Source organism: Ixodes scapularis, unplaced genomic scaffold (assembly GCF_016920785.2).
Source record: "Ixodes scapularis isolate PalLabHiFi unplaced genomic scaffold, ASM1692078v2 PGA_scaffold2__306_contigs__length_199485367, whole genome shotgun sequence".
Lineage (NCBI taxonomy): Eukaryota > Metazoa > Arthropoda > Arachnida > Ixodida > Ixodidae > Ixodes > Ixodes scapularis.
The window spans coordinates 63,666,513-63,692,912 of record NW_024609857.1 but is presented as its reverse complement, the minus strand read 5'-3'; the positions used below and the strand labels follow the sequence as shown (position 1 = coordinate 63,692,912).

Genomic DNA, 26,400 nt, shown 5'->3' with positions numbered 1-26,400 from the left:
CAAAACAAATGTGTGAACCGCCCTTTACTCTTTCACATGCTGTTATCTGCAAAGGGCGTTTTTTGAATCGGACCTTCAGACTTTCAGAAGGCGAAAATTGATCCATGATTATCTAAAAGCCCCTTGCCCTCTTGCAAATTGTTGCATAATGACTTTCATTATCACTTGCTTTGAAACTACTAATGCAACATGGGTGATAAAACAGTTCTTTATAAGTAAATTGTATTATAGAACTAAATAAAATAAATGTAAAAGGGAAATGCAAGTTACATAGTCACGCACCGAGAAGGCTTGTTGTCGCCTTGTGGGGTTGGGCAAGATTTCTCTTGGTTATTCGACCTATTGTAGTGGTTGTCCTAATGTAATTTCCACTGAGCTCTACAAGCGCACATTACAAACAGAATTATTGCGATTTGCACCCCCAGTTTTTAAAAATTCTGTTTGATTTAAAATGAAACTCTCCGTATCAATAACAAAAAGAAAATATACCGTAAAATACCAGGCAAGCACCTACTCAAAATTTAGAGATAATCGCGAAAAAATGGGGGATGGGCACTTGTCCGGTCATCAATTTTACATATAAATGTACTGCGCATATTTCCTTAGATCTTACAAATTTGGGTGTGGGCACTTAATGTAGAATGGACGGATGTGGGGTATACTTCGGTAGGCATATACTGCGAAGCTGCAAATGTGCCTAATTCGAAAATAAACGAGTGCCACAACAATAAAGAGTTTTACTGCTCCGACATTGATTTTTTTTTTTTTATTCTCAAGACAAAGGGAAGTGCACTAAAGTGCGAAACACATGTAGGACGAAACCGTCCGATCCGACGTGTGAACTGCCGGAATGACCTTTGGGGGCAAGGGTGTTCGTAGCTCCGGAGAGCGTTAAAAACCCTTGTTTCGGACCGTCGTGTTGCCTGATCGGACGTCGGATCGGACAGTTTTGTCGTACATGTGCTTCACACTTAATCAATTACAAACAAAAAATTATCTAGTGAATCATAAGTGCACATTTGTCTGCTTATATGTTGCTGAGATGACCGAGGCGTCGAGTTCTATGGACACCATCGCCATCACCGCCTCGTACCACGGGCCCAGGCCCGACCTAGGACAGTCAACGCCCTAGCCCGAGCCCGGCCCAGGTCTGCGCAGCCCAAAACCCGAGCTTGGCGAGGCCCCATCAGAATCCACCTTGCCCGACCCAGGCTTTCGGGTAAGCCCGAGTCCATGCAATGTTCTAGGGCGCATCAAATAATGATGGGCTACTTGACCCGTTTGGCCAGTAGACCACGTTTTGCAGAGATCGCTTCGCCTCCCGTGGTGGTGGTGTTCTTGTAGCGGTACCGAACTTGCTTTCGTGCCGCCGGTGCCAGAAGTTTGAGATGGAAAGCCTGAAATCACTTTTCATCAAGATCACCATCAAGCGCTGCAGATGCTTAGTGGTCTATGCCTACTGCCCACCTGGCCGGCATGCCATATCCTATAGCCTCCTCCACACAATAAAATGTCTGTGTGCGAGTGATGTTTTTGAGATTGTAGTGTCCCGCCAATCGCTCCACCCTTGTTTTGTGAAATCGAAATTTCAGCTCAGCTTCCTTTTAAATTGGATCAATTTTTTTTTTGTTACCACCATGGAGATTGTTCCTCCACCTATTTCACAGCAAATTTTTATGACTTCATTTTTGGAAACAGTGTGCCTGGGAAATACAAACTCTCATTCTTCACCTCCATGAACACATCAGGTTTAAACTTAGCACCTTTTGTATTCCTAAATCATTCACTCTATTGTCTACTATACAATACCAGAAGTGAGGTCAACTAGGTGGCAATATACTTAGGCCTAGTATGTCATCTTGTTATAGTTTATTAATAGAATATCATTGACCCATAGCTTTACAATTTTTCCCAGAGACTACTTATTTAGTGACAAACTTTTCGCAACAGCAAAAATTTGCAACAGATGGACGCACAAAGACAGAAACACTCTTAGATCTTGTCTCAGGAAATTGACTACCTCCAAGAGATGTAAAAGGTGCCATTGGCAGTCAATTATATCCAAAGATTTCAGAATCAAGTTGGTGTGCTAATTAAATTTGCATGCCTTTGAGCCATTTTACAGAAGGCAATTAGAAATAGAAAGAAAGAAACAGTTAACAAGCCGGGTCGTGGGACGCATGCTGTTCTCTAAGCAGCTGGTTGGACATATGCTGTTCCACTTGTTTTGTGGCAAATCATACACTTCAACATTTTTATTATCGTCATTATGTTTACACACAGGAGACCACAGCTTTATAGTATTAGCAGCTTGTGTCTTAAAAAGGGTTGAAAGGGAACTCCAGCAATTTTTTTAGCTGCCCAAGATAACTTAATGGTAAAATTGTTTATTCAAAAAATGTACCAACATGATTTAATCTGGCTAGTGCGAGCATGTTGTTAAAGGTATACCTGAAATCGAAAGAATGAAGACATGAAGAACGAACACAGACAACCACACTCTATGTGGTTGTTAAAGAGTGTGGTTGTCTGTGTTCTTCCTCTATATCTTTATTCTTTCAATTTCAAGTATGGTTTAATCTGGTTTGATGAGCTGACCTTGTCTCAAATCATGGAAATGGCGGCTCTACTGAGCCAACTAAATAAACACTAAAGACCAAAAACGGTGTGACGGGGTGAGCTCGTCATAAACCACAAAATGGACGATCGCCCGTGACAAGCTCAGCACATCACAAACTCTTAAGAGATTAACTACATTTTCAGAATCCCCCCGATTTATCTTTTCCAGCAATCTACTCGGCATACCTAAATCCAGAACAGTCGTCGAGAAAACTGCAAATGAAGGCAGCACCAAAACTAGCTCTCAAACTTTCCTGGGCTCCTCAGAAGTTAGATGTCACAGGCAGGATAACTTGCAGGTCGAGCAGATAGTTTAGAAAACCGACAATGGCGCACATTTCTTTGTTGCTCCTTGAGCGAGTGCTGCAGTGTGCTTCTGTCTCATTAATTTGACACCGTCAAACATATTTTAGTACCCTGCTTTTGACTCCTACCGCCCAAACAGTAGGCCTGTTCCCACCATTTACCTCATTTTTTCACTGTTCCCAGTAGAGATGTACAGTTTGAAAAATTAAAAGTTGAAATTCAATAACCTTGTTGTGTATAGAGGGCGCTGAACTCATGCATTACCAATTGTATATAAGAGCATCACCATCGGCATAAAGATCAGTCAGCGTCCAGTGCCTGCCTCGTGTCAGTTCTTGTTCTGCGGCCTTCCGGCCACGTTCGCCGGTCTACACCACATTGGCGCAGTCGACAAAAGCACAACCTCGGCAGCAGTCAAGATGACAGCCGTTCTTCGCAACTAGTACGCGAGGGGCGTTACCCATTAACGCAAAGATGAATACGTTCGGGCTGCCATCGTTAGCCCCGTTTTTGGAGGCGCCGGGAGACCCGGCAGTGCCATGGCGGCAATGGCGAGAGGACTTCGAGATCTTTCTGCAGGCGACGGAAATGGACGCGAAACCGCCAGCACAACGAAAGGCGATACTTCTACAGTGTTTGGGGGTGGAAGGTCGAAGAGTGTTTCGCACGTTGGTTCCAGAGCCTGCGGCTGCACCACCGAAAACTGCTGCTGCAACTGGAAGTACGCCGGAGAAGACCACATCAAAAGGGGGTGAGCCGGACGACTACACCGATGCACTTCGGTTGTTGGAACGACATTTCACGAACACTCTGAATGTGCTTGTCGAACGACGGCGATTCATGTTGCGGCGACAGCTTCAGGAAGAACCGATACGCGCGTACGTCAGCGCCCTGCGACAGCTCGCGAGTACTTGCGACTTCGGTGACTATCTTGAGGCAGCGCTGCGGGATAAAGTCGTCGACGGAGTACGGAGCGTGGAGCTAAGACAGAAGCTGCTCATGAAAGGTTCACAGCTTACGTTGGGCCAGGCCATGGACATCCTACAGACGTTCGAGCAGGCAGCGGAAGGTGCCCGTGTCTACGAGGAGGGGCGTGACGCTGCCATGGTTCAGCAAGTCGAGAAGGCAAGAAATCGTTCAGGAACAGGAGTCAGCGGTTCTTCAACAGTTCCGGACCGCAGGTGTTACAGATGCGGTGCTTCAGGACACCTAGCCAGTGCACGGGAATGCAGAGCGCGAGATAGGCGGTGTTCGAGGTGTCACAAGGTGGGACATTTTCAAGCGGTATGTAGAAGTACCGGGCAAGCGCGGGTGCAAGCGGTTCAGGACACGGACGGAAACGAAGAGTTGGGTGTCCTAACAGTCACACAGAACGAGCGAACCACTCTGATAGTCGACGTTTGCGTCCAGGGCGAAGTGATTCAGCTTGTCGTGGACACAGGCTCGTCAGTGTCTATCTTGCCAGCAAACATCTATCAAGAAAAATTTGCAAGACGGTTCGCCTTGGCTCCAGCAACGGTGACTCTGCGGGACTTTTCACAGCAAAGAATTCCAGTCTTGCGATGTTTTGTGGCTCAAGCGGCACGTGGAGGCGTGTCGTCAAACATTCGCTTCTATGTGGTGTCAAGGGGCATGGCGTTGCTGGGACTGGACGCGGTGCAACAATTACGACTGCATATCGACGGCGCATCACTGGCGTGCCTACAGACAACGGCGGGGCCACAACCTCTGCCTCCTGAACTTAGTGAGTTTTCATTCCTCTTTGCGGGGAAACTGGGACTTGCTAAAAACGTGGTACACGAAGTTAAACTGCGCCCCAACGTCAAACCAGTATCAGCAAAAGCTAGGCGATTACCGTTGATGTTGCGAGAACAAGTCTCTGCTGAATTGTTAAGATTAGAGCGTGAAAGCATTATCGAACGGGTAAACGCTTCTGAGTGGGTGTCTCCAATAGTGGTGGTAAAAAAAAAAGACGGGAGCATCCGACTCTGCGTAGATTTACGGGAGCCAAACAAGGCCATTGTCGTTGACGGCTTCCCGTTGCCGCACACGGAGAAGCTTTTGCACGCTTTGAACGGAGCAGCATGGTTCTCTAAACTGGACCTGGCGTCAGCCTATCACCAGGTCGAGTTGTCAGAAGACAGCCGGGCACTGACGACGTTTGCCACACATGAGGGACTGTTTCAGTTCCGTAGAGTCTGTTTTGGCCTTGCTTCGGCGCCCGCCGCGTTTCAGCGGATGATGGAAGAAATATTGAAAGGTTGCAAGGGCGTCCTATTGTACATTGACGATATTATTGTCTTTGGCAAAAATAAGAAAGAACACAACAGTCATCTGCGCGAGGTCTTGCAGCGAATAGCGGCCGCTGGCCTGCAACTGAACACGAAATGTGTCTTCGGGGTAGAGGAATTGTCGTTCTTGGGTCACCATGTGAGCGCAAGGGGTCTCGCACCCCTCAAATCAAAAGTGGACGCGATTATCAATGCACAGACGCCAACGGATTTGGTGGGGTTGCGTTCTTTTCTTGGGCTCATGGGATACTACTCTCATTTCCTCCCTCATTATGCAGAAGTGGTGGAGCCACTGCGGCGCCTTCTTCGCAAGGGCCAGGAGTTCATCTGGGACCAGAACGCCGAGGAAAGCTTCGGCAAGGCTAAGAACCTACTAGCGTCGTGCAGCGCAGTATCCATGTTTGACCGGTCCTTACCTGTACAGGTAACAACTGATGCATCGGCATATGGGCTGGGAGCGGTACTGCAACAGGTGATCGACGGTGAGACGCGTACGATAGCATTTGCATCAAGGACGTTGACGCCACAGGAACGCAAATACTCTACGGGAGAACGAGAAGCCCTGGCATGTCTGTGGGCTTGCGAGCACTGGCATGTGTACTTGTGGGGCAGAATTTTTGTGCTGCGAACGGACCACCAGGCATTGGTAACATTGCTCTCTACTAATGGCACCGGAAGGCGGCCATTTCGGATAGAGCGGTGGTGTGCAAGGCTGATGAGGTACAATTTTACTGTACAATACACGAAAGGAGAAGATAATGTAGTCGCTGACGCACTCTCCCGGTTGCCCTTGCTGTCCACAGAGTGCGACCCAGTAGAGGAGGTCATTGCTGTGGTGTCAAGCCTGGTAACAAAGAACCAATTGCAAGTGGAGACAGAGAAGGACGGCGTGTTACAAGAGGTGATGCAGTATGTCGCATCTAGGTGGCCAGAAAAGAAATGTCTGTCAGGAAAGCTACTATAATTTTGGCGGATTCAAGAAGAGCTTTCTGTTCTGGAGGGGGTGCTGTTTCGTGCAGAGCGGGTGGTGCCTCCATCGACATTGGTGTCCAGATTCATCATGATGACCCACGAATCGCATCCGGGCATCGTCAGGACAAAGCAGCGACTCCGGGAGCAGTATTGGTGGCCTGGGATGGACGAAGACGTGGAAAACTGCATTAGAAGCTGCGCTGTGTGCAAGGCATCAGACAAGTCTGCAAAGACCGCGGTGGCCCCTCTACAACCAGTGCAATGGCCCGAAAAGCCCTGGGAAAAGCTGGGCATGGATATTGTGGGCCCGATGGAACGAGCCCCTCCAGAGTGCAGATTTGCAGTAACTGTGATTGATTATCACAGTAAGTGGCCGGAGGTTTTTTTTGTGTCGTCGATAACTTCTCAGTCGGTGACGAAAGTGTTACTGGAGCTATTCGCGAGGGAAGGATACCCAAAGAGTGTTGTCACTGACAATGGCAGACAATTTATGTCGACACAGTTTGAAGGGTTCCTAGAAGACAGAGGAATTGAACACTGTGTGGCCTCGCTGTACTACCCGCAGTGCAACGGTCAAATAGAACGATTTAACCGCGTCTTAAAAGAGTATATTCAGGTGGCGGCACTGGAGCGGAGACCACTTAAGGAGGCGATTCTGGAATATCTGAGTATTTACAGGGCAACTCCTCATGCGACCACCGGCATGTCTCCGGCGTTTTTGCTACACGGAAGGCGGCCACGAACAAGACTGGACGTCGTGGGACTACCGGAGGGAGGGTTTTTCGATGAACCGCGGCCTCACGTCGCCGAACTGCAACGCCGTGTCAAAGAGCGACAGCAGAGGACAAAGAAATACACCGATGAAAGACGGGATGCCAGGCACTCCATCATTGAACCCGGCGACTTCGTAAAAATAAAGAGGTGGGGAGGACCAAAAGGACAGCAGAGGTTTTCTTTGCCAATAGAAGTAAAAAAAGGCGTGGGAAAAAATTCCTTCCTTTTAGACAATGGGAAGAAATGGAACGCTGCCAAATTGACAGTAGTGGCCAAAGGAGGAGCACCAGGTGCCCGGAACTTGGTAGAAAAAGTTATGGAACGACGTGGAGCGGTAAGAGACCAGTTATGCGACCTGGATTTGCCCACTGAAGAGGGGGCATCACAACCACCATCACCACGGGACGTCGCAACTGCCAGAACCCCAGAGACGTTATCGCCAGGTGACGACAGCGCTACCGTCGCTACGCACGGAGCGGAAGCTGCACGGGGTGCTGAGACACTTCCAGACGCTACACTTCAGGAGACTGAAATCTTGTCGACACCAGCAGAGTCGGCGCCAGCTCCAGAGCAAGTCGAAGCGCAGGACATCTCCGGCCAACGGGAGTTGTTGACCACGGCACCGTCGTACAGCAGGCCTCAGCGACAAAGAAGAATGCCCGGAAAATACAACGATTATGTTTTACACTAGAATTATCTGTTATAGTGGTTCCAGAGCTATGTGAATAACTGTAATTATTGGTGAAAGTTGTGTTCTAGTTACTGGGGTTTTGTTTGTTTAAAGGGGGGAAATATGTTGTGTATAGAGGGCGCTGAACTCATGCATTACCAATTGTATATAAGAGCATCACCATCGGCATAAAGATCAGTCAGCGTCCAGTGCCTGCCTCGTGTCAGTTCTTGTTCTGCGGCCTTCCGGCCACGTTCGCCGGTCTACACCACAAACCTCTTGGAAAACTTTTATTTTCACATATACACGTTTGCAAGTCCGGTCTCAGGACACCGCCCTCTTGCTCAGTGGGGTGCGCTCTTGGGCGCGGCCATAATCCAATTACGACACCTTGGCAAGGCTTCGTAATCGGATTAGGACGCATCCAAGCACACCCTAGCCGAGCAAGATGGCAGCGCCCTGAAGCCGGAGTTGCAAACATGTATATGCTGATCTGTTGAGCTAAATTTGAGGAAAATCGGAGTCCATGAAAAGTGCCAAAGTTCCCCTCCAACAATTTTTCCATGGTCACCGATGTGACTCAAAATCGACTCAGCACCCCAATAGGCACATCTGAACTCGTAACCGGAATATTTTATTGAATTAAAGTCTTCTTGCACAGAGAATGAAACTTTAATTCTTTGTTCTTGTTCTCATCTTTTTTTTTTTTCAAACTGAAAGTCACTGCTGGCAACACCGAAAAGTGACGTCAATGACGGGTACAGGTTCAGTGTTTGGGCAGTAGAACTCGTTTGCAACTAATTACACAAGCTTTTATGGTTTGAAATAAGTGCTATTGAAGCCCATTCCAACCCGAACCAAGCAATCTGAAACAAATGCGCAACACTGTTTTTTCGACTGCCCGCTCAACCTGCATGTCTCTTTTCCCGGGATGTCACACTGCTGGAAAGCGCAGGGAATTTCATATGTTTATTATAGCATTTGCTGTTTCCTCAGTACCTATTTTGAATATAGAAAATCTAAATAGCACACTGAGAACAAGAAAATCAGTGGGTTAAAAAAAAAGGAAGTTAGTTTGGGAAGCTCAATATATCGGTGGAGTATTATTTACTATACGTTTAGTCACGTTCAATCATGTTGGCAATGTCACAAACATAGCTCTGTTTTTCTGAAGCAAAGTTAATAAAAAGACAACTAGTGGCAATATCTTTAGGCTCTACAATTTTTAAGGTGTTCTGAGGTGACAGGAAACACTCTTTAATATGCTGTGGCAAACCGGCATTTGAATTAGTGAGCACAACATTTTTGCAGAGCATGAAACACTTCTCATTCGGATGATTGACTACAAAGACTCGTTCAATGCGGACATATCCTTCGTCTTTGCATTTTACAACTGTCAGGTTGCTTCTTGTAGCCCTTCTATATTGCTGACTGTGAAGTATCACCCCTGCAAACACAACCCGATTAAATTCGGTAGCTGAACTGAGTAGAGTGTTAAATGTTCTGTAAAAAGCTTCCTGCTCCTCGTGTGCGAACGTGGTCACAACCTTCGGGTGTCCCAACAGGGTTACCCCATCAACACAAATAGAATTTTGAATTCGTCGTTCTCCAAACATCTCTTGACATAGTTGTTTTACATGAGTAGCCAGAGGTAATTCATTTAGCAGAATGTTAACTTGCTGCAAAAGCATAACTCGCTCCACAATCTGAAGTGGCACTCCCTTCGCTGCTTTCACTGTTTTTACGAGACGTCCATTTCCTCCTTCAAAAACAAATGCTGATTGGGCCCAGAGTGGCCCAAGCTGTTTGGTTGCTTTGCTTAGATGGAGCATTTGGTGCAGGTTGAATGTCATTGCTCGTTCAGTGTAGAGGGACCGTGCGCCTGACACAAACCTCCTCAGCAGGGCATCTGTGTGGCATGAAATTAAGGATTAGCTTAAGTACACAAACAAAATGTTCAGCAACAATGCAACTGCAAAGTCAAGTTGAGCCCTTGAGGGATTTTCTGGAAATGTGTATTGGCTGTAGTGAATTTAGCTCATTATCATTGAGAGATTTATCACATTTTCTTATTGTTGAGGTCCTCTTGAACAATTCACAGCTCACATTTTAAGTAATGGATTAGATTCATTCAGATTCTCACCTGCTTTCTTGAGGGCACATGGTGTTATCTCTGAAGAAAGAAGTATGTAGATGGCTTCGACGAGTGTGGACCAATGACTCCAGTAGCGTCGAGGAAGAATGTTGAAGGTGCAAGGAAGGCTGTAATATAAAAGCCAATGGCGCCATTCACTGGCTTTCCAGTATCCTCGCTCGGACAGAGGTCGTGGTAGACGTGTGAACATGTGAGGGGGCTGGATAGCCAAGAGGCGGTTATTTACTGCCGCTGCTGTTGAGGGACTTCCTAAAAAAAAATTAACAGATTGTTAAGCATAATGTATTTTTGTATACTACTACAATAGATGTTCAAGAATAATAAATCTGAATGCAGACTACATTACTGTGGCAGGCAGTGCTTTTTGCGTGTTATGATCCTAGTGAAAACTCATTCTAAGGCTCTAAGCAATGTAAAAATCCAAAAATCAGAACCATGCACCACCTGCTTTCCTATTACAAATGTGAGCAAACATTTTCTTTTTATGCCATTTTGTACAACAAAACAAAAACACCAACCATTGTGAATACCACTGAGTGTTCTTTGCAATTATTTGGTAGCCATGTGGAGCATTTACAATGCACTTAAAAACCAGATGTCGAATACATTACAAGGAGTGTAGAGCCTCATACAGGATGAATACAGTTTAGGGCAGGGGTGGCCAGGCTGACCCAGCCTAAGAGTCGCAAACAAAACCACGAAACTTCCAAGAGCCGTGAACCGGGGGGGGGGGGGGGGCACTCTTTTGTCCAGAGCAATAAACAAAACTCGAACTACTTTCAAACTATCCGAGTCAAAAGCGGTCCAACTGTATGTAAGGTAGCAGTAGTACAAGACTGCCAAACTGCAACCTGTCTTTCAATTTAAAATGTGTTCTATTTCTCTTTTTGGGGAAGTGCTCCTGTGGTGTTGGACTGGGGGGGAGGCGGTGGAGTGGGGGTGGGGAGGAGTGGAGGAGGGGGAGGGGAGGGAGCTGCAACTTAACACGCAAAGAGCCACATGTGGCTCGCGAGCCGCAGCTTGGCCACCCCTGGTTTAGGGTATGGCAAGCATTATGAGATAAGATTTAGCCACAGCTTACCAATGTAATAACTCTCTCTGGAGTACACGGAGTTGAACATGTAATCGGTGAATTGCCGTGTTACTCCGAGGAGTACGCTGTGCATGTAGTCAGCACCATATCCCCATACAAAGTTGAAGTGCGTGAGGTTTATGAGGGGGGAAGGCCCCTTGATGCCGTTTACGGGATTGTTGAATTGCAGTGCCAGCTCCATATCGCGAAGAACTCCTTGCTCTGTCCGCTCTTCGTCAGGTTGTACGTCCAGGTACCTCAAGCTCCCTGGAAAAGTTGAAGGAGGTTAGTCAGTGATCAGTACTAACAATGGCCACACAACAAAACTAAATTAAGCCTCTCAGGCAGACATCAACTAGGTTATATCAGAAGATATCACTGCGAGAGACAATGACCCTGACCATATATTGAGAATGCTTACCCTCTCTGTATTCTCCTCGTGCAAGGCACCAAGGGCATCCGAAGAAGCCATTGAAAAGGGTAGAGTTTTGGACAGCAGCACGAGCCGGTGCGTCTACACAGCAGCATAGTGGGTAGACCTTCGATGAGATCAGCTTTGAGTTGAATTTCCACGTAATTTCCTTCATACTTTTGACACTGTCCACAAACTTTTTTAGAAAAATAGCCATATTGGGATGTTTGGGTCCGAACCACAGTCCAGAAAGCACGCAGTGCTGAAAGCGAAGGTTCGTCGGCAGTTCATTTATTATGAACTGTATTGGCCACACTGATGATTTCGATGATTTAAAGAGTGGACTTCCATCCGTGTTGAAATTAAAGGTTAGATCACTCCAGCGAAGGTCGCCCGTCTTCCTTAAGTGCTTGTGCAAGGCACCAGCAGTTGCGTCAGTGATGGTGTCATTGTCTGGCTCATTTTGAAGTTTCTGCAGATTGCTGTAGAGTGGGCCTTTTGTTAGGTTGATCAGATGCCGCACCTGCTCTTCGAAGGAAAAGATAGTGAAGAAGCACCCTTTGCTCTTCACTTTTGCAAGCTCAAACGACTTGTTACAAGTTGCACACATCACAGTTCCGTCAGGCTGAGGCTGTTCCAACAAATTCCCACACTCTTCGCAGTAGAAGTGATGTGCAGCCACATGGTCCGTCTTCGGTTTCCATAGTTTTCGAAATAAATACTTGCTTCGTGGCAATACACCCTTCACGCCGAACAACATATATATTAACTGCAGCAAAGACTCCAGGCCAGTCCAAGGCATGTTCAGTGAGACAACAAGTGACATTATCATCAGAATAGCTTCAACCTTTCTTGTTGGCGAATTTGGCAACGTCTCGTTTCCGAACTGCTCAAAGCTGTCCGCAAGCAGTCTGGCCTCATCATACGCCGTGTCCGCGCAAGAATCGGGGAGGGGCTCACCGTCGTCGATCTCATCTGCGGAGTTAGCTTCGCTTCCAGTTTCGCCTTGCGTTGCAGAGGATTGCTCGAAGTCATCTGCTTCATTTTCGTTTTGAGAAAATATTTCTGTGTCGCAATCGCTACTGGTATCGACGGTAGCTTCTGCTTCTTCACGATCCACGTGGACGGCTTCGCAGCTCCCTTGACTCCCTGACGGAGGTGCAGGCGGTGCAGGTTCGCTGGCGCGCGAGCAGGCCGGTTGTGCCTTGTCATCATCACAAGAGCGAGTAGATCGTCGGTGTTTCGTAGCGTACGGCACTTCGAACGGCTCATCACTGTGCAGATAAGCTTTACGCTGCCTTTTACCTTCAGAAGACATGGTTTAGACTTCCGATTTCGCTGCACGTGCGTTTTTCGTAGCCACTTCGGGGAGAGTTCGACGCCAACAGCGGGCTCAGCCAACGAACAGGGTTTGTTTACTTAATTACGGCAATTCTCTGCGGCATTGGCGGCAGACAGGAAATTAGGTACGCGAGTGTCTCAGATACCGAACACGGCGATACGGAACACCGAAGCCCGAAGTGCAGAACACCGAAGAGAGAGAGAGGAGGAGAGTGTCCGAGCACTGAGCCGACCGAGCTTCGCTCCGAGCCGCCTAGAAGGTCAGAAGCATTAGGGCCGTAGCTAGTAAGCTGCCGCTGCGATTGCGGAGGCCGCGTTTAATAAAACATCAATGGTTTGATGGAATGTAATATTAGTGTCCGGTATCTACTCTCAAATTTTTAATTCCGACGCGTTACCGCGCCGAAACCGAAACCGAAACCATCTCTGAGTCCATCTGAGACACTCGGAAGCTTTTCCGTTAATCGATTTCTAGGTAACAAAATACTTCCAGTTAAGGTGTATCTAGTTCATAAGAAGACTGAAATTCGTTAAAACGAAATAAAACTATATGTTGATCGACGTGTGATTTTTTTATGCCGCCCGGGTCAGAACTCTGTTTGGGACCCAGGGACCGGGGTCCCTGGTTTTGAGGGTTCGTTACGCCAACTCCTAACTCCACCACTGCGCCAATTACGCGACTGCGTGACTGCGTGGTTCGGGTCCTCGTCCTAGTGTATCGTCGTGGTGTTCGATCCTCAGTCGTCCCCAATTTTTTTTTTTTTTTGTTCGATTTGGTTTTGCAAGTCATGTACTACGCGCTAGTGGAATATCTGCTGGACGGCGTGAGAGCTATTGTGCCAGTTCGGTTAATCAAAAACTTTAACCCTACAAGTGTTAAGGACATAGACAAGACGATCAGGCCAACTTTCTGGCAATCTGAGGATGGCCTCATCGAGAACTACTACGATGCTCGAGTAAAGGAGCTAGCAGGTAAGTTATATTAGGTTACGTCTGTAAAACTTGGTAGTAACTAGTAGGTAACTAGTTTTTCTGTCGATTTACCCAATTTGACTTCTTTCAGCGAAGAGCGTGGTCGAGCGACGAAACGAAACTCGTATCTGTAAGCGAAACTAAATGCGTGAAAACTGGTGATTTCGCTCTTTAGTGTTACTTTTGATGGACATTTCGGATCGCTACCTTACGGGTTTGGGTCTACGGCCGTGGAAGGCGGTTTTGGATGCTTGTAGATAGATAGGCGGTCAAGCCCGCCTTGTGGATGAAATCTGAAAGCGAGGCCGCCGTTCTCTGAAGTGCCATTCGATGACACGTCGTAGTTTAGTTTTCGTTCGCTGAAACGTAGTTTTTGCGATGAAACTGCCCGACAATCGGACGAACGAAGTAATCGCATACGATTTTTGAGAAATATCACGCGGTTGCGTTTTACGGCGGGAGATCCCAGAACGTGTCTTTCCGAGACCTTATTTGCGATTTCCTTGCCATAATTACGCTTCCCGTTCGAAGGAGTGGCTTTCGGACAGTCACGCCGGACGTCGAATGGACGATTCTGCCGTCCTGTGTCTCTCGCTTAAATGCCCTCGGGGGTCCCCTGAAAACAAAGTCCAATCGTCCTGGCTGAAAAAACATTTTTTTTTCTTGTTTACCTAGCTGTACTTGTTTGTTAGATGTAAGCCAGCCTTACTAGAGGAGTGTGTATAATATATATATATTCTGTGTGTGTTTTTTGCTCTGTACTTTGCTGTTTTATTGGGGTATGAAAACGAAAATTAAAAAAAATGCGCGAAACCTTTTGAAATAGCTTAACTATGCTTCATAGTCTCTGTAAATAGTAATCACACTTATATTTTGATTGGATGGCTGGATTTTTCGGCTTGTGGGTCACATTTGGCGAGCGTTTCAAAATCGTCAGTTCAGGAAAAGAGGAAGGGGGAAGAACTATCACATGTAACTACTAAAAAAAAGTGCCGGCGTTTACACCCCTTCCCGCCCTCTTTTCAAACTCTTCAGGTCAATTAAAAAAAAAAAGGATGCGTCTGCTTTGGCGGTTTTGGCCGTGGTCGACCTACGAGCCATTTTCACCATACGTCCTGGCGCTTTTTTCTTTCTTATCGGACCATCTTTTGACGTTAGACTAGCAAGTTTCGCATTAGAAAAAGTGCTGTGCTCTTAGTAAAGATTTCTAGCATTCTTGGTTTTTAGGAACTTTGGCATGAATGTTTCAGAGATTTTTTCCTATTGAAACTGATTCTGGAGACATATGTTGCCATTACTTTGGGGGGGGGGGGGGGTGAAGGGCTAGGGCTGGGCTTTGCAAAGATTTTCTCACTTTCGCTAAATACTGTAAAGAAAGCATCCTTGACGCTCATAATGTAACTTAGTGAAACTTTTTTTTTTTCCTCGAAATTCACTTTATTTCAAAAGTTATAGGCAAATTAAAATTAGAAAAACAAGCAAAACAATTACCTTCCTCATGACGTCCTTGGTTGCTTAGGTGGCTGTGAACTAGAGGATGGGTAGTGAGCTCAGCAAGCGCTCACAGCTGCCGCACTTGGTGTCGACGGCGTGAGAGGGCGCCACTAAAGCATGTTTTGGATAGGTTGTATGTAGCGGGCAGCCAGAGTGGCTCTCATTGCATTCGCTGCGCAATCAAACACTAATTCGGCATGAGACTTCATTGGCCGCAAACGACAGCAAACACGGGGTGAAGATCAGTTCAGAATGGGAGCCACTTCGCACTGCCATACTGCGAAACAGCCAAACCGCAAGACAAAGCTGCTCGCCGAAGGCCTTCAAAACGCTCGGAGCCGGTCGGATCCTCCTGTCTATATGACCGCAGCGCCGCCGCGTACATGCGGGACCTTTCCGTGTCAGCGCCTGATCCCACTGCTACTTTCTAGTATGCGCTGCCTTTTCCGCCGCTTGGTGGCGGGTATGTCGACAGGTCATTTCTTGTTTCCGTACTTTGTAAACTGCATTTGTTTCTTTTCTGATTTAAAATGCTGAACAAAAACTACTTTTATAAATAATTGAAACGGTTCGCGCCACTGATATTTTGTATTTCGACTAAGAAGAAGCTTTTAGCGGCTCTGACCAGTAGTAAGCCCAGGACCAAAGACGTCGCATTTTGCGCGCTTTCGGTACCACGGGTCGCCCTCGTTGGTGGAGGAGGTTTCCGCGTCCGGTTAAAATATGACGCAGTGATATTTGGTTACTCTCTCCGTGCCCGCTGGCTTGCCCGAACCCCAAGAGACGTGGAAACCGCAAAAAAGGTAGACGCTTAAATATGATTGCAGCGCCCCTTTAAATGTCACCAGTGGTCTTCAGGCACGCGCTAGGGTTGGCAATGTAGAGGTCACGTGCTCTGCCCGGGCGGTGTTGTGGTTATGGGCAGTAAAAGCTACAGGCATGTGGTTATGTCACAGGGCTGTAAAAGCTACAGGCATGTGGTTATGGCTTTAAAGCAGGCTTCTCTGGAGCGAGCACTTGCTCTACAAAGACACGCTTCAAAGCAGGGAGTACGGGCTAGTTGGAGCTTATATAGCCTTCGAGATCTGCGAAGGTGAGAAGAGCAGAAATATATCGCTTTTATTTTTGAGATTACATTACAACAACGAAACTTGTAGGTCAGTGCGTCACATATGAGCACACTTATGTCACGCTTGAGCGAGTATTCTTGCTCAAATTACGTAATATTATAACCTAAACTTGTTGCACAGTCCCTTTAACAAGAATTGGAAATAGCTCAAATGTAGCCAAATAGCCAGAACTTAATTTTGATGCAAACTACAATAAAGTGTAGCCCAATTTGGCTATAATAACCTAATCTGGCAACACTGCTGAGCGATTGCCAACAGGATAGTAAGGGGGTAAGGGGAGGGAGCACTGTGTCACCGTCTCTCGGGCTCTCTGCCAAGCATTAGATGAAATTTCAATTATTGTGTTACAGGACACATGCAGAGGAAAAAACATTTTTTTAAAACAGCTTAGATGGGAGAAGGATGTCATAAAACTATATTACAACGAAGGTACGGGCGATTTTTGTTAAATGCAATCACACAATTGTTTTAAGATTAGATTAGTTTTCTGGTGTTTAAAAGCAAAAGATTGATGTTTATGGGGTGTTGTTGTAACATAGTTCGTACAAGAGCAAAGAAAATAGTAATATTTCGTTTTCTTACCCCTTTAAGAACTAATTCTGGTTAGGTTATTGATGCCAATAGATTCTGTGCGAAATTACCCAAGCATCAAGGTGGATGGAGGGATTGTAGGTGCATGCGCAGCACGTGCTGGTGTCAGCAGCAGTATTTTTCCAAAGAAAAGATCTAGATCAAATATAATGTTGCACGTGCTTTTGTCGTCCCCTTCTTTTTGTTATTTACTTCAAATCTTTCCTACGTGTGTGCATGCATGTAACTACACTCGCCATAGGCTTGAGGAAGCTTGGGAAATTCGCAACTCGTCTATTGGTAAGCGTTGAACAGGTCTAATGTTATGTTTCTTGTTTTGTGTTTGTTGATTTAGAAAGCAAGGCTGCTCTTCTGGACCAATTGATCAAGAAGAAACGGGCTATACCACGAATTATTGATCCACCAGAAGAGCCTATAGAGGTATTGTCCTCCCTCGTAATCACTGCTACTATATAGTACTGTAGTGCATCTTTTTTGGATGCTACAAAGCTGACAAAACTTTGAAATTCACCAAAAGTTAAGAGGTAGTGCCCGTCCATATTGTATCAGTCTTACCTTCTTTTATGTCATTTTGGTGCTTTTTCTAGCGAGGTAGAGGGCTTACCTCTGTATTTATAGATGTTTGACTCTAATTTCATTGCTACTGACTTGTGGAGAACTTCATCGAACTAAGTTTTCTGCAAGGCAGTTCTTGCAAGTCCACGTGGATTTTTGAAGCCCATTGGCATCTAGCCCAAAGGGGCAGTAAAGTTCTAATCAAGTGACATCCTTAAACGTGATTTGAGCGTTATGATAAAACAACAGCTGTGCTGTTGGTTCATCATAATGCTGGTTTATAGACCTGTGCTCGGCCAAGGTTTATGATGGTAGTAGCAATACTAGTTTCCATATCCCTATGCTTTTCAGGTGGATGAGGCATCAACTTCCAAAGAAAAGCACACTATGCACGCAGCAGCTCACAGGGCCCAGATGAAAGACATGTTAGATGAGAAGAAAAGAGAGGAGGAAGGCAAGGAGATAAGGCACCAGAGAGTCGTAGCAAAGATGCAGAAAAAGATTGACTTCCTTGAGGACGAGCTTCTTTGGGAGCGTCAGCTCTCCAGAAGTCTGACAGATGCACTCCTTAAAGGCGAGTTTTCACTGCAATTTCAAAAGCGAAACAGGTGGGGGTACCTTAGTAAATCTTATTCCCAAGCAATTATGCAAGCATTGGAAAAGCCAAGTAGTTAAGTCCGAGACGCAAAAACAAATCCGCAATTATGAAGCTGCCTTACATTTTCAGAAACATTCCAGGTCAGTTTGTTGGTTACTTTCATGTTTCTTATAAAAGTAACTGGCAAACTGACCTGTCATGTCTTTCAACATTAAAAGAAAGTAGGATCTTTTAATGAGACAATTTTTCCTGGAGGTAATGATAAGCTTGATAAAATATATGTATTACTCATTAACTACGACATTCTACAACCTGGTACTGAGGTTACAAAAAGGGGAAAGCACAAACATCCCAATAGACCTGTTGCAAAATTTCCAGCGCCAGGACGGCAGGGAATTTCGCAAACCCTCGGTACAGAACATGCGCTTTCTCGTTGCGCTTCCACGATTGCGCACGTCGCGGCAGCTATTGCCAGCAGCCATCCGCCATTCCGCCCGTCCGCCGGAAAGTCGTACCTCGTTGGCGGCGTACAGTATCTGTGGCAGCGTAAAAGCATTGCGAAAGATGATTTGAATACGTTTTTGGTTTAACTTCTTTCACATCTTGCAGTGTCACAGAATCAACTTAAATTGCACCACGACCGTGGCAGGGTTCGACTAGGTTCGACAAAGCATTGGCTCAGCAGATGACAAAGGCGGTGCGGTACAAAGGAGAGGGCTGAAAAAAGGGGGAGACCCTCTCCCCCACGCGCTCATCCGAAGATCTGACTCTCGGCTACTCGACTCTGAGGTGCTCGAACGTTGTTGCTATGGTAATCTGCGCCTGCTCGCGTACGCCACATAGTAGCAGGAGGAAAGACGATGGGAGCCCCGTACCAAGTACTCCCATTATTCGTTGTGCACGCGGGCTTTCGGGATTTTTGCAAAGGGTCTATTGAGACATTTGTGTTTGTCTCATCTTGTAGCCTCTGTCTCGGGTTGTAGAATGTTGTATAACAACCAGCTCGCCTGCCTGGTAGTATTGTCTTTAGTTATTAGCCCTACAAGACCTAGCATATCGAAAGACCAAAGCCTGGCCTTAAAGGGCAGCTCCGTCATCAGCATGGACAATTTCAGCACAATATATTTTATGAATGTGACACAATTTAAGGTTGTAAAAAATAATTCTAGAACTTTTTATTCAAAAATTGGTGTTCAGATCGAAACCAAAATCATTTCGCAACTATTTTGCATAGCCTTGGCTGCGACGCCACATATCATGTACTTGGGTAGCTATCGTGCAGTCAGCACGCCTGCTGCTAAAAGTATGGCAGTGTTGACAAAAATTGCTCTGGTCGAGAAAGGGGAAGATGTGATTCAGAGTTGTTACGAGTCTTCAAGGATGAAACTTTAGAAGACTCGCAGCTCGCCCATGCCAGCCGCCATTGGCCCTGAGAAAAGGCAGGTAGAATGCTGGGCAGTTTGACACTTGAGACCCATGTTACGGATAAAAAAAACAGGACGCGGGATGGCCAAAAAAACATGGCGCACCGGCGGAGGCGGTTGATCTGACAAACCGCGTTCGGCTTTGGCTAGCAGATGGCGTTCGTCAAATGGCGTCAGCTGTTGCTGGCTTCACGCGGTAGTACCGTGAGTGCTTCTATTCATTCGGCATTCGTTGCCATGGTGACGGCGAGGAAAGCAGACAAACTTTATATTGCGGAAGAACGCTGCAGCGCAGCGATAGCAGGTGCGTTCTAAGTCCCTTCCCGCATGCTTTTCAATGGGCGGAAGGCGAACAAAAAGAGGTCGAAATAAGGACTGAAGGAAGAATGCTGCATTTCTCCAGCACCTCATAATTTGACGAGCCTTGCTCGAAAAGCATGTTTTTTGGCCTTCCCGCGTCCTGTTTTTTTTTATCCGTAACATGGGTCTAGAGTATCAAACTGCCGAACACTGTGCAGAAGCTTCTGAAACTTAAAATGGTATGTCACTCGCAACCCCCCCTTTTTGCCAGTAGAGCAGCCTCCGGTCATGGTGAAGTGAGCGCATCAATTTCAAAATTTGTTTTCTCCCTAGAGGCTACATATTTTGGTAAGTTATTTATACATATTCTCTGGAGAGACAACTTAAAAGTGTGCTAAAGCACGTTTGACGTACCGGCACACATACCCTCAAAAATCCAAGCACACCAAAAAAAGAACCCTCACGCATCGCGGACTAGCAACTTTGAATATATTGTTACCCTTTTTCTTTTTTGCGATCCAATAAATTGATTTTTTAAGGATATGTGTGCTGGTATGTCAAACAGGCATTACCAACTCGCCCGATCCGCAGTATTAACATGCACTAAAGAAGCTTCTGGGATCACCTGTTCTCTGTGATAACTTCTATTGGCCCAAGACGTCCTAAAAATTGAAAAATTATGCTCATGTTACGCTTATTTTTTTGTCAAAAATGAGATTTAAAATTCCGACATATTCCTTTTTGAGCGGTACTTTCCGCTGAAGAACGGTGGCACCTAATCCAGCCGAGGCGACAGCTGAGCTGGGTGATGAGAGGTGCTCGTCGGACAATCAAAAGGAGGCTTGCAACTAGCTGATAAGCACTAGAACCACCTCCCGCCAGTACGTTACCATGGAGTCGACCCTGCTGACTCTTGTTCCATAGCAAACGGCTGCTCCGACGATTGCCGTACGCTGTTGCTGGGACAGGATTCTGACACTGTCTGCTACTGCTCTTTGACAATAATCAAGTGGGAGGGCCTTTACGAGCCAGGAGGTTTACGGTTGACTTTATCCTAGAGCTTTTTTTCTCTGCGTAAATAAAATATTCTGTGCTTACATTCAAAACACTCGTCCGAATTCTAAACTTAAATTGGGATGTTTAAACCAATAGAGGAACGAAACGGTCACTAGAAGTGCTAGAAACCCGGTTACCATGGCGACCTCGCAGGACCAAAATGGATATCCCCTCTGGTGCTTCAAGCGTTATGCGTGTAGCACTTTTGGCCTAGTGTCGTTTTTCTGCCAGCTAAAGCTGCCATATACAGTGGCTCTGACGAACCCTTCTCACCCCCTGCCGTCACCTCGGCTGGATTATGCACCTCCCTTCTTCACCAGAAAGTTTTGCGCAGGAAGGGTTGTGTCCTGATCTTAAATCAGATTTTTATTTTTTTGGACAGGGAAATAAGTGTTGCATGAATGTATCTTTTAGATTTTTAGGATGATGAGAGCATGTAGAAGGAGTTATCACCAAGAACAGATTATATCAGAAACCTCGCTAGTGCACCTTTAATAACTGATGCTAATGCCACTAAAATTTGTAATCACGAATGTTTTGGTGAGGCTTCCCTTTAGCACTCGTGCTTCCGAAGACAGCCATCTAGTGCTTAAATTTTTTTTTTCAGAAAGTATGGCAATTTCTATTAAAGGACCTCTTATTTGGAGTAAATTAATAGTACTGTGCGCAGGGCGTGCGCAGTATGCGTCTTCATCAGCATCGGCCGCGGAACCCAAACCTCGGAGGGCTACCTTCCTTGCTGAGGTAGACACCAGTCAGCCAAGCACGTCCAAGCAGCAAAGCTGCCATTTTGGAGCAGCTGCAACTTCTCCCGGAATTGTTTTTGAGAGCTTGGATGGCAAGGTAGGAATCCCACATGGGTGCAGCTGCAGTCGGTTTAACACAAGTCCAGATCTTTAAAAAAAAATCTTTTTTCAAGAACTTTAAAATGGGAACAGTCAATTTTTAAGAAACTTTTCTGTACTTTTTAATGAAATGTTGGTTGTCTTTTTTTTTAAGGTTTACCAATGGTACAGTGGTGAAAACATTTGTAAGGAATGTGCGAACCGTGGCTTATATTGGGGGGTGCAATCCTGGCAGCAGCTGAGAACGACTCCATGACGTGGCAGGCAATGCAACAACCCAAGCAGGGGAGGCCGGTCACTCAATGTCGAAATCAATGGACTGGCGACAGCGGAGCAATTTTTTCGGCCAGGCATATATGTTTGTCACAGTGCTATTTCTCGATGTCGCCTGCAATTTTTTGTGTTTGCCGATGCTGTATTCCTCAGACGCTGCTGCAACATCACCCTCTCGGCCTTGAACGAGTGGCCTCCCCTGAATGTGTTCTGGTTTCCCACAACGTCATGGGGCTGTTTTTTTTTTTTTCAGCTTCCGCCAGGAGAGCACTTTCACGAGATAAGCCACAATTCACACATTCAAAATAAGTTCGCTGACCACTGTACCTTGCGAACTACCATCGTGGCTAATATGAGCTGAAGTGCTGTTATGTGTGGTGCATGGTATTACCAGTGCCACCTGCTAAATACTCACACTGGATGAGGGTGCATGCTGCACCTCTCCCCACTTTCGAAACGTCCGCTTTGTCCGACAGTTAGTCAATGTTTGCTTTTTAATGCCAGATTGGGGCCCTTCATTTCCTTCACTGAACTCTTTCCTTACGACGACGTCAGAGCGGCCGCAGCCATGGTCCTGGGAGTCGCCATTTTTTAAGTGTGCTCGTCCTGGCTTTAGTCCACTTTTCATCACGAATCCTCTTGGAGGAGCGCAGACTTTTTGAGTATGCACGCAATTTCCGAAAAATAGCACACGCAAAGCACAAAATGTGGTTAGCGTTCGGCGCATGCACATTGGCGATGACACTATTCTTTGCGTGCGCAAAGCTTTGGCGTGCACAATTCTAGACTTTCTAGTGTGTACTGAAAGTTTCAGATGACAAGACCTCTTGTTGAGCATGTGACTGTAGAAATAGTTGCGGAATATGTTCTCTCCTCGCATCCTTTTCATGGGAGTGATGTGCCCGTTAATCTGCTTCTCATTGCGTTCAATCCACATGCATGTTCACTTCCCACTCTGATCAATCCACCAGGGGTACCATCATGCTCGCGATTGGCTGACAAGCGACATCGCCGTTCGGCTTTGTTAGGGTGTACTGGCTATGCCCTCGTGTTTTTAGATGTACCGCAGGAAAAAGCCGTGTTGCGCATTTTTGATCACAATTAATAGGAAAATAGGTCGTATTCCTCATCGCTGTAATTTCCGGATTTTTAGGATGCTTAGATCACATAGAATGGTTTACAACGACGAATAGACTATCTGAGAAACGTCTTTAGTGCCCCTTTAAATATCATTTCATTGTTATTTAAGGTTTTGCATTTTTGGTTTTTATGTATTGATATAAATATTTCAATATTACCGTAGAATACCGGGCATCCACCCATTCCACTTTAAGCGCCCTTTCGCAAATTTGTAAGATCTGAGAAAATATGCACAGTACATTGATATGTAAAATTGTTGACCAGACCCATCCCCCATTTTTTTGCGATTATCTCTAAATTTTGAGTGGGCGCTTGCCCAGTATTTTCCGGTAGAACTAATCTGTTACTAAATAAATCGTGTATGTCGATATAATTGCATTAATTCTTCGCGTAGACGCCAGCTGGAGAGGACCATCAACGGGAGGTGACCTTATACTGCTGAAGACAGCACCTTGTGTGGCGCATGTGCCACACAAGGTGCTGCTCCTTGATGCAACGTGCTCCTGCATGCACGTGTCCTTCGCATGCTCCTTGATGCAACGTGCTCGTGCATGCACGTGTCCTTCGTCAACCTTATGCATGCACCATGAATCACCAATGGGGCGGTCTCGCGTAATTATGTGCGCATTGCAAGTACAGCCGCTCTACGGTAGAAAAACGCTTTGGGAGAGAAAGAAAGTGCGTGAGGAGGACATAGCTGATCTCAAGCGTTGGCTTGAGCAAGTGAGGCAGGGGAGGCCCATTGCTCTTTGTTGCTGGACTTTGCAAACATGAGGAAGAACTCTGCTGCGAGTGGAGGCCAGCGAGTAAATGGAGTTGTAAAACTTTCTGAAGTTTAGCTATAGATTTGCAGTGCACTCTTATGTGTGTTGCAGTATAGCCTTTGCAAAATAGATATTATTTTGTTTACCAATAATTTTCTTTTATGTTGTAATTCCATATGGCTCGCCTCATTTCTTCACATTCTCTATATGTAGATGTTCTTTGTTTTCGGGTGGAACACAATATTACTTGATGTTTACCCCAAAACAGTCTTGATTAATTTCTCTTGGAAAGCAATCTTAAAATCAACAAACTTCGTAAAAAAAAAAAAAATAGGAACCATTATGGATCGTGTCAAGGGTCACTTGTCACTTCTTTGATAGTTACAAACTTCTTCGATTTGCATGATCTCGGCATAGCTTCACTTCAGAATACGGCAGAAAGTGTAAAAATCCTGTCCAAGTTACTATGATATATTTTGTTTACTTTTGTTCATGTAAATAAGACATTGCACGTATTTGCACTTGATAAATAATACCTGAAAAAACCAGAAAACTAAAATGATTTCTTGGAAAACCTTAAAAATAGACCCTATTTTTACCTTCTCGATTCTCGAAAAATATAAAGCCCGAAAGCAAAGAACCCTGACTGTGTGCTCTCAGTAATGGTTAAGGAAAAAAGTAGCCTTATCAGTGCTATCAATTACACGGTATTCGCTCTGCAAGACTCTCTCTGGTGTCGTCAGAGATTAAGGGATATGCCGGCTTATTCATGTGATGCTATCACATTTTGATGTCATTTGCAGCGAAGAAGGCAAACTCGCTGCCCCATTTCCTTCCTTCTCATTTTGAGGACTATCGAAGCAGGTGGCAGAAACAGTTACAAATAAATTGCATTTATCTACCCACATGGGAGCTTGAGAGGGGTCCAGGTTTTTCCCAGATGTCCTCTACAGTACATGGTGGGGACAAAGCTGTTACACATGGACCGGGCCCTCCATCAACGAGTTGCAAAGATACACTGAATACTGGGTCACATGCAATAACTAATTCATTCTCCCCCACTCCTGAATTACACTTTTGGCATGTAAGGTTGGAAAACTTGGTATATTTTTCCCAGTTTTTATTGCTTTAAGCAGTAAATGTTGGACCCTATTTATATTTGAACCTTAGACTGTCCAATTATGCTTGCAAATCCCCACAGTGCCACTACCTGCTGAACTTGGGCTGTGAATGTTTCATGTGTAGTGCCAGCTAGAGTCACCAAAGAAGCTACACTTCAGAGTATCGGCACTCGTTTCTCTTTGCTGCTAGGAACCATATGGCCGCCGCTACCCACGCTTCCCTATTAACTCTCTAGCCACCATACCGTCGCTAGAGCACTATATAGCTCCTACTGAGCAGAGTAGCGCAATCTAGAACGCCATCTCTTGGCAATTAGCGACGAACGCCCAAGGGTTCCAGCTCCGATAAGAAATGCATGGGGAACGTGAGAAAATCATTGTTTCTTCAATATTGAGGGGATGTACAGAATGTCAATAGTTTTTGCTATAATGAAGATTAGAATAATTTGTGCCAAGTTGCGTGCCATGTAAGGACGTAACTTTTTTAAAAAAACTGCCTGAACGGCATCATGGAGCCGACGACGTCGCACCGTCCACGTGACCTGCTCCGGCCAACTCAGAAAGTTCCTCTCCGCTGCGCACAAAAATCGTCTGCTTCAAACGCCTTTGTTTTGGAAATTGCCTTCTCAAAATTTTCACATGCATCCAATATTATAAAAACTTTGATAAAGTGTTTATAGTGCTTTACCAACTTCACGACAGACTAGTTTCGAAAAGTGTGAACTCTGTGTTTATTTTTTAATTAGCCGTGTTGTGTTGATCTCCATGTGTTCTCCCATAGAACGAGCCGCCTCCTGGAACCCTGAGTACCACGTGACTCGTGCCAAGCTGCTCTGTCGGCCATGTTGTCGGCATAACAGGCGGATCAAAAGATTGCGCTACTCTGCTGCGTAGGAGCTATATATATAGTGCTCTAACCGTCTCTACACTGAAGTGTAGGGGACAAAATGGGTTCCACTAATCCGCCTCACTAGGAACTCTTTAGCCACCATACCTTAGTGTCTCTACTCTATAAAGTGTAGCATAATTAGTGGCCCTAGTGCCAGCTATGGACAATCCATGCGAGCTCATTTTGTCTTGTGCTTTGAGTGGTTAGTCGTTCTAGGAGAATACCTTACAACAGTGGTCTATCTCGAACAGAAATTGATTAGCTGTGGAAACATAAATCAGTGATCCCTTGTACTCTAAATACTATATTTCATGAATTGCACAGAAAAAGTGACATGGGCCAACAGGGGGAGAACTTGGCAATTAAGAGTGAAACAGTTCCTTCTTAGTGTTCCTCAATGGCTATCAAAATGTAATGGGATGTGCACAGTATCTCATTATCTAAAAGTTTAACCACCATTAACCTTGTGCTTTATTTTTTTTGCAGGTTCAGAAAATTGCAATGCAAGATATCTGGGTAAACAGTGTATTTGAAAATGACCCTGCCATAGAGTTTGTTACTCTGGAACAAGCCACTTCACAGGGTACTAAGCCATTCTGTCCTCATGCTTTTCATGCTTTCACAAGCAGTCTGTCT

The 26,400-nt window shown here is 45.6% G+C and overlaps 1 protein-coding gene across 1 annotated transcript in view; it reads left to right on the top strand.

Annotated features, from left to right (window-relative positions):
• Positions 1-798: 798 nt before the first annotated feature.
• Positions 799-26,400, top strand: part of LOC121836500 — a 28,190-nt gene continuing 2,588 nt past the window's right edge. Inside the window, exons 1-5 of the mRNA XM_042291414.1 lie at positions 799-1,219; positions 17,134-17,219; positions 17,706-17,928; positions 21,403-21,575; positions 26,251-26,347. Of these exons, the coding sequence (XP_042147348.1) occupies positions 17,742-17,928; positions 21,403-21,575; positions 26,251-26,347 (457 nt within the window). The 5' untranslated portion in view covers positions 799-1,219; positions 17,134-17,219; positions 17,706-17,741. The remainder of the gene's footprint in view (positions 1,220-17,133; positions 17,220-17,705; positions 17,929-21,402; positions 21,576-26,250; positions 26,348-26,400) is intronic.